The following is a 16,618-nucleotide window of genomic DNA, read 5'->3' as shown; positions in this document are numbered from 1 at the left end:
GGCCCTATTTTATAGTTTTAAGAAAGCCCAGTTTAACTATTGGTCTTTTCCCCCTGTGTTTCTAGTTTAGAGATAGTACTTTTCATTTTTCACAGCAAAGTTATAAGGATTAATAATATAGTTCATGGAAAGTGAGTAAAACCTCAGAAGAATGTCATTTTATTCTCTGCAGCATTTTCTTTGCTTCTCTTAGCATAGAAGGATTATATACTGCTGTCTTGCCTGCATTCTAACACTGTCAGTGGCTTTTTTTGCAACTTTTTGTAGAGTGTTAAACTATGTTAGTTATTGGGCCTTGGATGTCTCAGGTCATAACTATAGTATGCAGAGGCTGAGGACAAGTAAAATTTATATTATTCCTGTGTAGATAGAGAGATGAGAAGTCTGATGGTATTAGTGTTTAGACATGTTTAGTATGTTAATTTTCACAAAACATTTAGGCTGTGTACATTTTAGAACATCGCATTGTTACTTCTGTTTTAAATGGTAAATAGAAGAACTGCTAAAACTTTCATTACTCACGAAGTCATGGGTGAAGAAAAAGAATTTTTAAGCAGTTTGGCAGTTCTCTGATACTTCATATATATATATATATATATATAACTGTGCAATAAAAGGAAGAAGTTGGGCAAAGGTGAAACTTTCAGTATGTAATTTGAAATCCAGAATTGGAGCATATGCTAAAATGCACAGATATTTGAAAGGCTTTTTATTTAAGGAGTGATGTGAACATGAAACAAAGTATAGTTTCATAGATCCTCATATAAACATAATTTCTGCAAAGATATAATGAAAATATGTTAATAAAATAAAAAATTGAAGGGCTAATAAAATTTCTCAGGAAATAAGGGAAGAATTGGAATGATGTCCTTTCTCCCCCTTTGAGGATTAGTACAGACAGGCATGAACTTTTTTTTTCTGTTAAGGACCAAATCCCTACTTGGCATCTCAGAGAATTGTTCTGATTTGTGACTTTCAGGTGGCTTTCCCTCTCCTAAACTTTGCTGTCTTCTTCTTTGCTTCCTTTTCATACTCTTGAGTCTGCATACATTACTAATCATCCTTTATAGGCTTGTTTCTTACTGTTAACCCACCCATGAATATCTGGTCTGTTTGTGAGGGAAGGATGTTAATACATTCTTGGGAGCTACAGTACTCTAAAGGGAGCACTGGCCGGTAAAGAGACTTTTGAAGGAAGAATGGGGGGAGGGATAAAGTTTTTTTTTTTTTTTTTTAAAGTGATCCTCGGCAGAAAATAACTAGACCTTATGTGTAGTTGCTTTTCAACAAGTTTGTATTAGAAATTACAAGGAGTAACAAATAGGCTGCTTTCAGCAGTAATAAGCTTAAGCATTTTTGCTTAAGGCAGTTCATTGTATCTGCCCAATGATATGTGATTGGTAGATAAAGAGTTGTGTTAGTCACATTAAGCCTAAATGCTCTGTCTATATTCAGACTTATTGAGTGCATCAAAGTAGAAGAAAGAAATGGGTGGGGAGTCCTGCAAAGGTGGTATTATCCTTCATGAATGGAAATATGCACATTTATGTGTATTGATATAAAATTGAATAGGATTAATAAATGAAACTGGAAATAAAGGAAAATAAAATAAAATACATTGTCAAATCGGAAGAAATCATGTTTAAAATGTGTGAGGAAGGTTTGGGTAAGAAGTTGAGTTAAGGAACAGCATATTATAAATGAGGTCTTGCTGTCTTTACTAATGTTTACGATGATTTCTTATATGTAATAACAGTGGCATTTTGAATATGAAGCTCTTTTCTTCAAAGGAAAGAAGAAAAACTTTACAAAACTTCTGTTCTATTTTAGATCATCTCCTGTACACATCATAGCTACTAGCAAAAGTTTACATTCCTATGCACGCCCTCCACCAGTGTCCTCCTCTTCCAAGAGTGAGCCAGCCTTCCCTCATCACCACTGGAAGGAGGAAACACCAGTAAGACATGAAAGGGTGAGTTTATTCATGAGGTTAAACTTAACGATGTTTGCACAACAGTTGAATACGTTAACTTTCTTTGTCTAAGAAATTCTTTTGAAGCATATACAGATGGAAAATAGTATTTCGCATTGTTCTGTTAGGAATCTGGATTCAATTTTATATACAGCTCTATTAACTGTTAGGAAAGTTTGTTACAAATGGCAATGTGCCCTTAACTAAAACTTCAAAAACTTCAGTTGTTGAAAGCATTGTGTTTTTCCCTAGATTTATATGATTGAGTTACCTACTAAGAAAAGGTGCAAGCAGGTATTAAAAGATATATTTAAAACATTTAGAAGTTTATAATATTTTGCTTCATAGGCAAATAGTGAGTCAGAATCTGGCATTTTCTGCATGTCCTCCCTGTCAGATGATGATGATTTGGGATGGTGCAATTCCTGGCCTTCAACTGTTTGGCACTGTTTTTTGAAAGGTAAAAAAATTCTTCAGTTTTTTTATAGCTTGTGTAGCACACTAGTCATATATCTAATATTTGTTTTCTGCTTAAACTTTAGGCACACGACTGTGCTTTCATAAGGGAAGCAATAAGGAATGGCAGGATGTTGAAGATTTTGCTAGAGCTGAAGGCTGTGATAATGAGGAAGATCTTCAAATGGGCACTCACAAGGTTGACTTAAAATTCTTTAAAATTTTTCAGAATCTTTCAAAATGAAACAATGTTTATTGTTAATCTGTAGAAACATTCTCCATTTACTTTCATATTTAAATGACATCTTATGTTTTAGGTATAGGTTTTGTGACCACTTGTTGCTTAGTCTGATGGAGAAGAGCAGTGATTTTAGGTTTACGTTTTTAATTATGCTTTCTTGGTTGGGAAAAAGAGTAGATTTCTCAACACTTTTTGTGTTTTATACGTATTATGGTGGGGAAAACTAAACTGACATTAAATAAATAATGAGTAAATAAACTAACCAAAGCCTTGTCTTAGGTAATCTACAAAGTGGTTAATTCCCCTGTAGATAATTCAGAGTTGATTATCTTACTTTTTAAATGACTCTATAAAACAGTAGTATTTTCTAAGTTGATAAGCAAAAGCAGTAGTGAGCAATATATAGGATAAATGTAAGTTGACACCTTTCATTTTGAAATCTTTAATTTTTCCATCTCCACTTAGGTAGACAAAATGGGCATGTGAAGTGTGCTTGTTTAAAATTCCTTTTTATCCTGCTATCTCCTGCTGTTGAGTCTCTTGAGAAAAAAAGTTTTGACTTGGCTGCCTTCAGTCCCCGCCCCCCCAATGTTATTCTTTGTTCTAGTAACATCCACAGTAATCTGACTTTGGCCTCTACTACTCTACTGAAATTGTCTCAAAGGTTACTAGCTTTATTTGAATTTCTAGGACTAGAGACTTCTATTTGTTCTGTTTGACATCCAGGCAACATTTGACACATTGGGTTAGTTCCTGACATCATCTTCTCTTGATTTGTGTAGCATGGCAATGCCCCTATTCTCAGTCTTTTTGGTTGGCTGGTTGTCTGCCCACGATGTTGAATGTAATCCACAGTTCTGCCCCTCTTCACTCTCTTGTCACCAGTTCCTCTGCTGATAATGTCAGCAGCACCTCCATAATGTCCTGTAGAAAGCACTGTGGACTTGGAGTTAGGAAACGTAGGCTCTCTTTCTAGCTAGTTCCAGCCAACTGTTTGTGTGACTGACCCTTGGCAGATTGTTAAAACACTCTGGGCGTTGGTTTCCTGATCTGTAAAATGGGATTGGATTAGTTTTAAGTTCTTGTGTAGCTCTAAGAATTAGAGGATTCTGTAATTCAGTTATTTACAGATGTATGTATGTCTGTAGCCTTCACCTGCACATTTCCAACCACATGTTAGACATCTCTGCATGATGATCTATATGTTCTTCAGACTCAGCTTAGTGTGACCAAAACAGCACTCACCTTTTTCTTCTTCTTCCTGGCTTACTTGTTCACTGTTCTTGTAAGTTACTATTATCCTTCTTGATCACTAGATTCAAAACCATGAAGTTATCTTTCACTATTCCCTTTTCTCCCTTCATGTTAATTGATTCTGTTAGCAAAGATTTTTAATAGTCATCCTTCTTTCTTATGCACTAGTTCATGCACTAGTATAGTAATGACTGGATACTGTAGCTAGCTGTTGACATGTTTGTCTCCTTTGTTTTTCTGTGAATTTAAGGGTAAGGATCATGTCTTGTTAATGTTTATATTTTCAGAGCCTACCACCTGGTGTGTGTGTACTAAATGCTTAGTAAATATTTGTGGGATTTAAATTTAGTCTGGTTCTACCACCACTACACTTGTCAATTCAGGACTGTAATGGTTCTTTCTCATTATATATTCACATACCTGAATATGAGAAGTCCCTTCTTATTTCGCAGTCATTATCGTCATCTTAAAATTGACAATCATATTAATAAAAATACTTTTATTTACTTCTCAATATCTTCTAAGCAAAAAGTTTAAGTACTTTGCCTGTCTTTAAGATCGCTTTACTAACTTGCCTCTCCTTTTCAGCCTTATTTGCCCCAAATCTGAACTCACCTTGAATTTTTAGAAAATACTCAGCATTCCCCTCAAAGAAGTAGTTAATTACAACTATTTCTGGTGCAAGGCATGTTGTTCTTCTACCCTTCTAAATCTCATTCTTCTTTTAAAATGAGATTTAAAAACTGAGATTTATATTGAGATTTGAAAGAAGAATGAAATTTATCTTTTTATTTTTTATTTATTTTTTTGTTCTTTAACTTTATTTGACAGTTAGCTGTTAATTCTCATCCAGATTAACTGTCTGCAGGATTATGAAAGTGGTAATAGGTACATAGGTAACCAAAATATAGAGCTTGTTTGGTGAATCTTCATCCTCCTTATGTTTTCTGGACAACCACACACAGATACAATATGGGACATTCCTTATTCCTTTGGTCCAGACAGCTTTGTTGAGCCTGGTTATCAATGAGCACATCTGGAGTCCCCCTCTCCTTCTTGGCAAGTTTCTGGATCTCTTTGAGTGCCCAAGGGGCATGCTTCTTGAAACACACTCCATGGATATGCTTGTGAATGTTGATGGTGTATCCTTGGGTCACCACCTCGTTGATAGCAGAATGGCCCTTCTTCTCGCCATCCTTCTTTGCAGGAGCCATTCTGCCAGGCCCAAGTTAGAAAGGAAGAATGCGAGGGATTGTGGGAGAGGGAAAGCCAAGAATGAAATTTAGAAGGGTAGAAAGTCCCCCCTCAACTCTGTCTTTTGGAATGAGTATCTTCCTTTATTAAAGTCCGTCAGCATTATTTATACAAGTTAAAGGGCTTATTCTACTCTAGTTATTTATGTGTCTTTCTTCACTACTGGGTTGAAAGCTCTTTAAAGGCAGGGGTCCTGTCTTGGTTATTTTCACCTTTCCCATGAAGGCTTACGTGTAATGGGAATTTCACTGTATGTTGAATTGAACATTTCCAGTTCATTCACTCTATGCATATATTTTCAGGGCTTTGGTTCTGATGGTCTAAAGTTGTTATCACATGAAGAAAGTGTATCATTTGGCGAGTCTGTACTGAAGTTGACTTTTGATCCTGGTACAGTAGAAGATGGTTTACTTACTGTAGAGTGTAAGCTGGACCACCCTTTCTATGTTAAAAATAAAGGTAATGCTTTATTATCTTAGCGGTAGTCAGGTAGAACTCTACATCCTATGAGTATGAGAAATTTTTTAGACTCACATAGCATTCTATAATAAGCTCTCAGTTATCTTGGTATAGTTTGGGAATGGAGTTTTCTGGCAGTCACATTTTGGTTTAGAGTTACCAAATATGCTATAAACCTGAATTATTCTTCAGAGCCATATTACAATAATACCATATTAATCATAATTCAGAGGCTATTTCATAGTTTCAGTCATCATCATTTATCACTTACTGTCTTGTAGATTGGTGGAAGTGCTGATTGATAGAGATCTATATATTCATAAAATGCTGAATTAAACTAGTTTTGGAGGGCTTTTACATTGCTGAAAGGAAATACTTACCCAGTACTGCTTTATTGCAAAGATACATGACTTGTTTTAGAAAATCTCTTAGGACTTATTTTAAGTAATAATTTTTTATTTTTAAGATATGGAAATGAGATGTCTGATGTAATATAATTAGGGTGCTTTCTGTCAATCCTCATCCTTTATACAACTATGGTTTAACTTTAGGTTGGTCATCGTTTTATCCAAGCTTGACTGTGGTACAGCATGGCATTCCATGTTGTGAAATTCATATTGGCGATGTATGTCTACCTCCTGGACACCCTGATGCCATTAATTTTGATGATTCAGGTGTTTTTGATACCTTTAAAAGGTAATATTGGATTAATTCTTTCATTTTTTTTCTGTTAAAGTTTACCCTTCATTTCCCTAATGATTGTTAAGTCAAATATTTAGAAGGTTAAACCTTTTAAAATTTAAGAATTATAAAAGAACTACTTAGAGGAAAGTATATATAATTAAAAGAAAAATATTAGGCAATTAAAGTATAATAATAGCTAATGGGGAGTTTTGTGTAGAGTGTTGGAAAAGTGAGTTAATAAAACATTTAGAATTAAATTAGGAAGAATGTCACATGTTATATGACCAAGAGTTTAATAAAGATCAGCTTTGATAGTTACATTTTGAAAAATTGTTATATCTGGCCAGTTGTTTTTAACCAACCTATAAATCTATTAATAGTATTTTTTATTAATAGTGTTTTTTGTAGTTAACTATATTTTGGGGGGGGGGCAGGTAAATGTATCTTTGTTTAATATTCATTTTGACCAAGGGCATTAGTTGCATGGTTTAACAAACAGTAAAAATAGCAAAAACTTGACATTTGGAAATACTTAGAGAGGGAAGTGGTTTTTCTTGAGATAACCTTGCTACTAACTGGCAGTATGGGACAGGAACCCATGTGTGTGTCCTGACTCTCAAGAAGGATGACCATCTATCCCAATTTATGTGGGACTTTTCTGGATTTAGTACTGAAAGTCCAGCATCTCTGGAAACTCACAGTCCTGGACAAGTGGGACAGTTGGTCAGCCTACTTCCAGAAGGTACCCAGAGTCTGCATTGCAGATATCTGGGATTCTTTCTTTAAGATAATTATCAAATCCATAGGCAAGTATGGGCACTAAGTAGAGAATTCTCAAGAGTTCCTGTTGGCCTGTAGATTTTATTTCATTCAATTTAGTGTAATAAAATGTAAAGTTAATGTATTTTATATATTGTAAGAATAAGTGAGACTGTTATTTAAGAAGCAACTAGCATAGGGCCTACATAGGCCATGTGCTTGGTAAGTGGCTACAAGATTGGAATCTAAGTGCTGTTCGATTACATCCCTTATATATATATATACTCTTCTTTGAAAACTGGAAAATGAGACAAAATTTTAAGGACTGATATTTTTAAGTATTCTTAAGATGTAGGTTAGTGATAACTCCTATGTTTTGGTGAGAATGTAACCTGATAGAAAAATTTTGGTAGAAAATTTGGCTTTATCATGTAAAGGTGAATATCAGAAATTCCATTCCTCATTATATATACTTTAGAGGAGTAAATTCTCGTAGACATACTCAAGGACATGTATAAATAAGTTTGTAGCTGTATTGTACATGATAGCAAAAATGTAGAAACAATATCAATGCCAATTAACTGGAGAATGAATATGTAAATTTTGTTATAATCGTACAATGGAATTCTTTTTATCAGTGGAAAATGAATGAATCTTAGCTATACATTTTAAAACAGTCAATTTTAAAAACAATGTTAAGTAAAAATTAGTCTCTGAAATATAAATGATTCAATTTTTAATGGAATTGTTTTTTAGAAATATATCTAATCTATAAGTCTATAAATTTATAAATATATCTAATAAATGTAAGCTTTATATATTAAGCTTTATATATTATGTATAATATATACATTTTACAATTATGTCAGGGGTCCCTCAGGACCACCTCCAGGTTCGATGATTCGCTAGGAGGACTCATAAGACTAAGCATGTAGTTGTGCTCATGGCTATGCTTTTTTTTTTTTCCCTATGGCTGTGATTTATTATGATGAAAGGATACAAAGCAAAATCAGGAAAGAGAAAAGACATGGGATGAAGTCTGGGAGAAGCCAGGCTTTCAGGGGTCCTCTCCCAGTGCAGTCACACAGGACATACTTAATTCCCCTAGCAGTGAGTTATGATAACATGTATGAGGTGTGTCTACCAGAGAAGCTTGTTAGTACATACCTCTGCCTGACATATACCAAAATTCCAAGCTTCCAGAAGGAAAGCAGGTGTTCAGAGTAAACGATCCTGTTCATACACAGTTTAGGCACAGCAAGCCATTCTTATTGTGAGAATGATAGGAACCCTCCCCAAATTCAAGTTCTAGATGCCAGTCAGGTTAATCTTGTAAATAGACCTTTGAAAGGACAGCACTCAGGCCTGCTATGTTAAATCTTTTCTTTATAACAAAACGTCATATATTGGATATTAATATGACAAACATATTAACATAATTAATATTACTGTAGTTAGTATTTATATGTTGTATTTATGAATATTATTTTCATAATAAAATTACTGAAAAAGTAAGGGAATGATAAAACAGGAGAGTGGTTATCTCTGGAGTTGGCAAATGTGGAACTTCAGTGATATTAGAAATGTTCTGTTCTTGATTTGGATTGAAGGTTCATTTATATTTATTTGTATGCTTCATACTTGCATAAGTTATATGCTTTTTTTATATATCAAATATTGCATAGTGAAAAATTTTGTTCTTTAAATCAAAAGCAAATTCCTGTTTATCTGAGATGGCAAGTTCTCATCACTTGTTCCCACTGAATAATAATCACTCAAGATGAGCTTGGTCATTGATCTCATTTTACTGTTGAGTGACTGCAACATAATAGCAATGCCCTCCTTTCCCCTCCCTGAATAGTAGTGAAAATGGGCATTTTCATCCAGGAGAAACCATGAAAAAGTTAAGAAGCATGAAATTATCTAAATTTTCATGGTGGATTAGATTATGACTTAGGAGTTAAGAGAAGATGTCTGGCATAGGGAGGGCAAGAAGGGAAAGAAAGGAAGAAGAAGCACTCAGTCTGAGGGGGAACCCTAGAATAAATTCCCGTGTACACTTGGGGATTTGGGGGAAGCTCTTAGGTCATGATTTACGGGGAAGGACATTTGAGTAGTTTGTAGCTTAGTAAAAACCAGAAGTCAACAATAAGTTGACGAGCTATTAAACACAATTTGAGGCTCTGTTGTAGAAAGGAAGCTTTTCCAAGTGAGAGCATGATTTAAAGAAGCCCTTTCTGAGACATTGAGAATTGAGGCAAACCTCCTAGGTATCGGGCAAGTTTGTTTGTTTGTTTTTGGCAGCTGGCTGGTTTGGGAATCCGAACCAATGATCTTGGTATTACAAGGCTGCACTTTAGCCAACTGAGCTAACTGGCCAGTTCCAGGCCGGTTTAAAAGTCATTTTTGACTTTGTGAAGTTGACATTTCTATCAAGTAATATGATAATTTAACAAACTTAATTGAGTGCCTACTATGTGCCGGGAACTGTACATATGTTAACTTATGTAATGTTTATTACCCTATTAGTAGGTTATATCCTCATTTTACAGAGGAGAGAACTCAGAGGGGTTAAAGAACATGCCCAAAACAAAGCCAGTTTGTGTCAGAATTAAGGTTTCAAGCCTACATCTTGTAAAGATTCCAAATTTAGTAATCTGCTAATCTAGGCTGCTTCTATAACAGTAATAGATACTCCTAATTGAGTACTACTGTGTGACAGCCTCCGCCCTAAGTGTTTCACACTTATTCTTTCAGCAATACTTCATAGCATGTATTATTTGTATTTTATAGATACTTTACAGATAAAGTAAACTGAGGCTAGATGGTTTACTTAACTTTCCCAAGGTCATATTACTACTAAGTGGCAGAGCTGAGATTTGCATCCAATTAAAATTTTACATTACCATGTTCTCCAGAATTACTTAAAAATGAGTTAAGACAAGGGCATGCCGCTTTGCTTCCAGTCTAGATAAGGAAGTAGATTAGTGTGACACATGCTGATAGAGAGGCAGTGGAGTCTGGTAGGAGCATGAGATCTGCAGCTGGACTGCCTGGATTCAAATCCTGGCTCTGCAATAGATTTGCTGTGGAAGCTTGGGTAAGTTAATTAACCTTTCTATGGCTCTTCTTTAAAAAAGTCTACGAAATGGGGAGAATATTGGAAGGAGGATTAAATGGGTTAATATGTGTGATATGGTTAATGGGCACTACATTCCTGTGGAGTTTGCCTTTCAGAGTAATGATTAGACAATGAAGGTGGGAAAGGGCATTCTAAGCTTAAGGAATGGCATATACAAAAGTAGAGATGTGAAACAAGGCACATTTGAGGAACTATGGATGGTTTAGTGATGAGAACAAATGCTTACCTGAGGTGGTGTAGCAGAAGGTTAAGATTTAAAAAAAAAAAAAAAAAAAAAAAGATATTCTATGTCGTATTTTAATGTTGCAGTCATGTCAAAATCCTGAATTCTGTTAATGAATATTTCAAACTGATTGACGTCGTATTCATAATGGAAGTAGATGATAGTTGTATTTGTACCACTAGATGGTGGAGTTTTCAAATTTAAGTAATTAGCTTACGCTGTATCTTTTGGTATTTTAAATTGTAATTAAATATTTTCCTTCAGTAGAGATTAATAATTTTGTGTCACATTCATTTATAGTGCTTAAAATTTGTCATTTTTTCTAAATTACATATGTGTGGGGCTTAAGATTATTTTATGAAAGTTGTAATCCTAGAAAACAACAATTGGATTTGGATCCTAGCAGTGTGGCCTTGGATGATTGATACGTTACTGCCTCAGCTGGTTTGTTCATGTAAAAGGGGATAACGATACTCTCCAAAGCAGGCTTGTTGAGGAGATGAGAGGATAATATGGATAGCTTATTTCCATGCCTGCGTAAACTGGATATACAGAACCAAACGTGGCCTTCCCTGGAAAAGGAGGGTTTTTACCATGAACTTTTAAGTTATTATGCTTTGTTATACACCTGGATGGTCTTTTGGGGGACTGATGTATGTATGACTCCTTTTACCTAAACAAATGGCCCAGATTACTGTACATTTTACATTCCTTTAGCTGCATTTAACAGCTTTGACTGCTCTTGTCTAACCTTTTGTCTTCTGTGGTATTTAGTCCTTTGGCCTGGTATATGCCTGCCACTCCATTTTAATTTTCTAGATGTAGGCTCCTGAAGGCCAAGAATCAGATTGTCAGATTTGTCAAAAAATGCATCTAAAATAAGAATAAATGGGTCGTGTGGGATCTGGAGGAGTTACTTGCTGTGAATAAAGTATACCGTTCCAAAGATTCCTTTGGGGAGGCTTGAAGTCTTTTTTTAAAAAAAAACTTTTCTATTATCTGCAGAGGTTTTTTTAAAATAAATAATTTTAGTCAATGCATACATAAGGTTTCATCTTACAAGCAACTGTCAATGGCAAAAGTTGTTAAAAGTAGTGTTGGTAACACTGTGTAGGTGAAAATGCATTGAAATTTCCAGTGAGATGTTAAGAGTTTTTTTAAAAACACCCTGTTGTTAGAAATTGGATAATGTAAATTGAATTAAAATCTTGGTAATAAATGTTTTTAAATTTTGTAGCTATGACTTCACACCTATGGATTCTTCTGCAGTGTATGTGTTAAGTAGTATGGCTCGTCAGCGTCGTGCGTCATTGTCTTGTGGAGGACCTGGTGGTCAAGACTTTGCAAGATCTGGATTCAGTAAAAACTGTGGCTCACCTGGATCATCACAGCTCTCTTCCAATTCTTTGTATGCTAAAGCTGTCAAAAACCACAGCTCAGGGACTGTGAGTGCCACCTCTCCTAATAAGTGCAAAAGACCAATGAATGCCTTCATGCTTTTTGCCAAAAAATACAGAGTCGAATATACTCAGATGTATCCAGGGAAAGATAACAGGTAAAAATAGTGATAATTCTTTTTTTTTCTATTTAAAAATTTTTTTTAACATTTATTTGTACATATTTGTACATTTGTACAGCATGTTTCAATACATGCATATACTGTACATTGATTCACATAGGGTAGATAGCATAGCTTTATATCTGATAATCTACTACTTAAAATAGTGATAATTCTGATTATAGTAACTGCTAACACTTCAGTGCAATTCACAGTAACTGGGATAGTTAAATAAACTTATTCTTCAGTAGCTTTTATTGAGTTCTTTCTATTTTCTTAAAATAATATGAAATGTCATTTATCTGTTAGAGGACACAGTTCTAATAATTAATAATTCCATCTTTATAGAAAAGTTTTGTAGGAACTTCCTTGTGTGAGATCACAAGGATGTAGGTACTTTATAACTGAGTCATGCTATGGGATCTGCAGGCATTGGCATTGGCATTTTGTAGGAGGCTGTCAGATCTGTCAAAGGCTGAACTTAGAGTTGTCCTCAGTAGAGCCCTGGAATAAAAAGTTTAACTCAGGTCCTTCCTCCTCTGTTTCCTGTACCCTCCTCTCCTGCTCACTCCCTCTCAAACCAATCAAGTTATTATACTTGTATATGACAGCTATCTTCTTCCAGTCTTCCTGTTTTCCTGAGGATCAAAACTATTTCCTTTACCCTTGAGAACATGAGAAAAGTCAAATAATTATCCACGTAAAATAATTAAGTTATGAACTTACGTTTGAAGTATTTACATTTTAAAAAGAGAAGCTTCTTACCTCAAATGCATCTCTGAGAGTTGATACATATATTTCTTAGTCAATTTCTATTACAAAAATATTACAAGTAACACTATAATGAATAGTTTTGTCCTAGTTTTTGGTTATTTCTTTAGATTCCTAAGTGTAAAATTCCTAAGAATTCTGGGCCTTTACAACACTGTTGAAAAAAAAATTTTTTTTTTAAAGATGACCAGTAAGGGGATCTTAACCCTTGGCTTGGTGTTGTCAGCACCACGCTCAGCCAGTGAGCTAACTGGCCATCCCTATATGGCGAAACCCGTGGCCTTGGCTTTATCAGCACTGCACTCTCCCGAGTGAGCCACGGGCCAGCCCAACACTTGAAATTTTTGTCTTGGATCAGTCATTTGTGTGACTTTGGGCAATTAAGTTTTAATCTTCCATTTCTTTATCAGTAAAAAAGGTGGGTTTAAATGTACTGGTTTTTAAAAATTCAGTTTACAAGTCTGCTTCTTTGGTGATGAATATATGATGTTCTCATAGAAAATATACTTTCAGAGTTTAAAGGCATTTTAAGAAAAAGTTACATGTCTTGTTCCTCTACTACATGGATAAGCCTCTTCCCCCCAACAGTTGAGAGGGTCAGCAAGGATGCATTCTGGATTTATAATTCTGGGTAATAGGACTATACTGATTGATTATAAGAAGAGTGTAAATCTCATTTTAGCTTTATGTGTTTTTTTTTTCCCCCCTATTCTTTTTTTTAGGATCTCTATACAGGTTGAGCATCTCTAATTTGGAAATCAGAAATGCTCCAATGAGCATTTCCTTTAAACATCATAAAAGTTTTGTATTTTAGAGCATTTTGGATTTTTGGATTAGGGATTCTCAACCAGTATGTATTCTGCAGATACTGCAAAATCTGAAAAAAAATCCAAAATCTAAAACATTTCTAGTCCAAAGCATTTTGGATAAGGGATAATCAACCTGTATTAGGTTATATCCCTTACTGCTCATAAATCTTATTTTTTCTTTGCATTTTAGCAGTGCTCCCATGTGATGAATTGGTAAGCATCTGCTATCCAGGGACGGCAGATGTACCTACCTCTAAATTGAATGGGATAAATCATATATAATTTTAACTTGGGTTTTTCCCTTTGTTCTAGTAGAAATTCTTATTAGAGGGAAAATTGGGAGGGAATGGAAACTAGAACAGATAGTTCAGACATATAGCTCATTTTAAGTTGGTATAAATGTCAATATGGATGTAAAATTTACTGCAAAAATAACCTTTGCATTTATTTTTTATTAAATATTTGTATTTATTATGCAAGGGAATATAGACTATAGTCTGTAACATTGTGCACATTTCATTATCCATCACGTTTTAACTTAAAAGAAGGAATACATTTGTGTTTCCCAAGTGTCACATAACCACCCCCTTCAAAAACATTTTATATTGTTACTTTGGAAGACTGAGACGGGGGTGTGTGTGTGAATATTTTTTATTGATTTGTTTAACTGGTAAATTTAACCTAAAGACTATAAAAATTGGTTTTTAATAAAGGAAGATGCAACACAATGTTTAATTGCATTGACTTTTTAGATAAAGACAAATATAATTACTACATATTTAATTTTTTTTAGTTGAACTTCTGTGGTTACTGTTCTTCTGAAGCACAGATGCCTGTCTCTTTAGCTTCCATATCAGTCAGTATAAAATCATTTGTATGTACTTTGTGCAATCATTCCAGAACCATTTTGTGTGTCATGAAATGAAAGGTTAAATACTTTTTTTTTTTTTTTTTTTTTTTGTCTTTTTCGTGACCGGCACTCAGCCAGTGAGTGCACCAGCCATTCCTATATAGGATCCGAACCCGCGGCGGGAGCATTGCTGTGCTCCCAGCGCCGCACTCTCCTGAGTGCGCCACGGGCTCGGCCCTAAATACTCTTCATAGAAAGAAAGTTGCTTATGTTTGTGTGTCCTGGGTGAGGCCACTTTAATAAATTTGGTATTAGAGCGACAAGTATAAATAGGAAAATAGCTTCAAATTTCTATCATGTTATATATCCCATCAGTTTGACTTCTCCTTACTCTTTGACTCAAATCCAGTTTTGTCAAGTGATAACTATGAATATTGCCTAAGGTTTATTACTTGGTTTCATCTTAAGAGACAAACAGTAAGGCATGCATAGTTAATGTCACATTTTCACTATGGTTGCATGAATGAAAAACCTTTATCTTAACTATTTGATAGGTTATGGGCACAAACATAAAATAAGAATAGTTTTTAATACAAGTTGAATACTTTATGTTGCTGATATTATGCTGATCATTGTCTGCCTTATATCTTAAACATCTTTTAAAAACGAATATACCAGGATAGATCTAATGGTAATTTAAACCTTTTCTTTGAAATATTTAAAATTTTTTTCTTTAAGCTTTTTTGAACATCCAATTTCTAGTCATTTTAGATGTCCTTTGACAATTGGAAATATTGGCACTATTCCAGGAGGCTTTACCTGTCAAGATTATGATAAATGGACCATATGACTTGGGATTTTACTAGAAATGACTATTAATAGCCCTGACCTTCTCTCTATGTTAGATAAAGTTGTTTTTTTTTTTAAAACTTTACACTTCTTCCTGAAGTAGCAGCACTTGACATGAGTTTTATGAAAAATTCTTGTCCTCAGCACTGTGTAAATATTTATTTTACAGAGCCATAAGTGTGATTCTTGGTGACAGGTGGAAGAAAATGAAGAATGAAGAGAGAAGGATGTACACATTAGAAGCAAAGGCTTTGGCTGAAGAACAAAAACGTTTAAATCCTGACTGTTGGAAAAGGAAAAGAACCAATTCAGTATGTTTCAACAAGTAATTGTTTAAAATTATCTTCACTTATCCCCATAGTGTACTGGCCTATTGGAGCAGTTGTTACAACCTTTAAAGGTCGTGTTGATGCTATTTCTTAGTATTTTTATACTTCAAAACCTAATAATGTTTTCACATCATCATATACAGAAGACTCCCTTTGTTTTCATCAAGTGCCACTATACTTTTTGCATAAAAAGTAGAAATCTTTTTATACTTAAAAAGAGTGTTTGTCCTAAATGTTGAAGTGGAAAAATAATCTTGGGATGTAGTATTTCTAGTTGTGTTGAAAGATGGGTGTTATTAACCCATTAATAGCACCAGCTGAAAATTTCTCTAATTTGTGGTGGTCTTGACAGCCTTTCTTTCTTTAATTGATGAGGGGCTAATGAGAATGGAGGTGTGAGGGTACATTAACTAACTTTCATGGGGACTTCTGCCATTGGCATAGAATTTCTAGATTAAAAACCTCAAGAGGTCCGTCATTTTCTGCCACGTGAGATCCCTGCATTGCTATAAAGCCACCACCAAAGAAGACCCTCACCAGATATGTTCTCTGGACTTTGGACTTCCCAGCCTCTGAAACAATAAATTTTGTTTTCTTATAAATTTCAAAAAAAAAAAAAAACGAGGAGGAGGAGAACTAGAAAGGCCCAGGAAAGGTGGTAAACAAATTTGCATCATAATAATATCTTGGATAGACTTGGTTGTTAACTAGACTAGCATCTCTTAGTTTAGTGTTTTTAAATTAATTCACATGATAGAACAGAATGGGCTCAAGTTGAATTATTAAAAAGAAAAGGGAAGATGTCAGTAGTTTATAGTAGGAGAGCTAAGATGTTTTAAATTCATTATATATTTAAGCCGGTTTTTTATAGTAACATGAAAGTCACATCTGTTTAAATTTTTCAAAAAATTCTTTTAAATCATTATTAGATGACTGGTGAACTAGTGGCTGAACTGGATTTTGGAAGTTCTTTATTAATTTAGAATTTCATGTGGTAGGACTTTTCCT

The 16,618-nt window shown here is 34.5% G+C and overlaps 1 protein-coding gene and 1 pseudogene across 6 annotated transcripts in view; one reads left to right on the top strand and one right to left on the bottom strand.

Moving 5' to 3' along the window:
• Positions 1–16,618, top strand: part of HBP1 (HMG-box transcription factor 1) — a 31,452-nt gene that overhangs the window by 13,511 nt on the left and 1,323 nt on the right. For all 6 annotated transcript variants that reach the window (XM_063098585.1, XM_063098591.1, XM_063098586.1 and 3 more), the window contains 7 exons: positions 1,831–1,972; positions 2,321–2,432; positions 2,515–2,627; positions 5,480–5,636; positions 6,188–6,332; positions 11,682–11,999; positions 15,451–15,592. In XM_063098585.1, the coding sequence (XP_062954655.1) occupies positions 1,831–1,972; positions 2,321–2,432; positions 2,515–2,627; positions 5,480–5,636; positions 6,188–6,332; positions 11,682–11,999; positions 15,451–15,592 (1,129 nt within the window). The remainder of the gene's footprint in view (positions 1–1,830; positions 1,973–2,320; positions 2,433–2,514; positions 2,628–5,479; positions 5,637–6,187; positions 6,333–11,681; positions 12,000–15,450; positions 15,593–16,618) is intronic.
• Positions 4,762–5,176, bottom strand: LOC134380732 (large ribosomal subunit protein eL31-like; annotated as a pseudogene).

The sequence above is a fragment of the Cynocephalus volans genome, chromosome 6, assembly GCF_027409185.1.
Source record: "Cynocephalus volans isolate mCynVol1 chromosome 6, mCynVol1.pri, whole genome shotgun sequence".
In the NCBI taxonomy this organism is placed as follows: Eukaryota; Metazoa; Chordata; class Mammalia; order Dermoptera; family Cynocephalidae; genus Cynocephalus; species Cynocephalus volans.
This window is presented reverse-complemented; position numbering and strand designations above follow the sequence as displayed.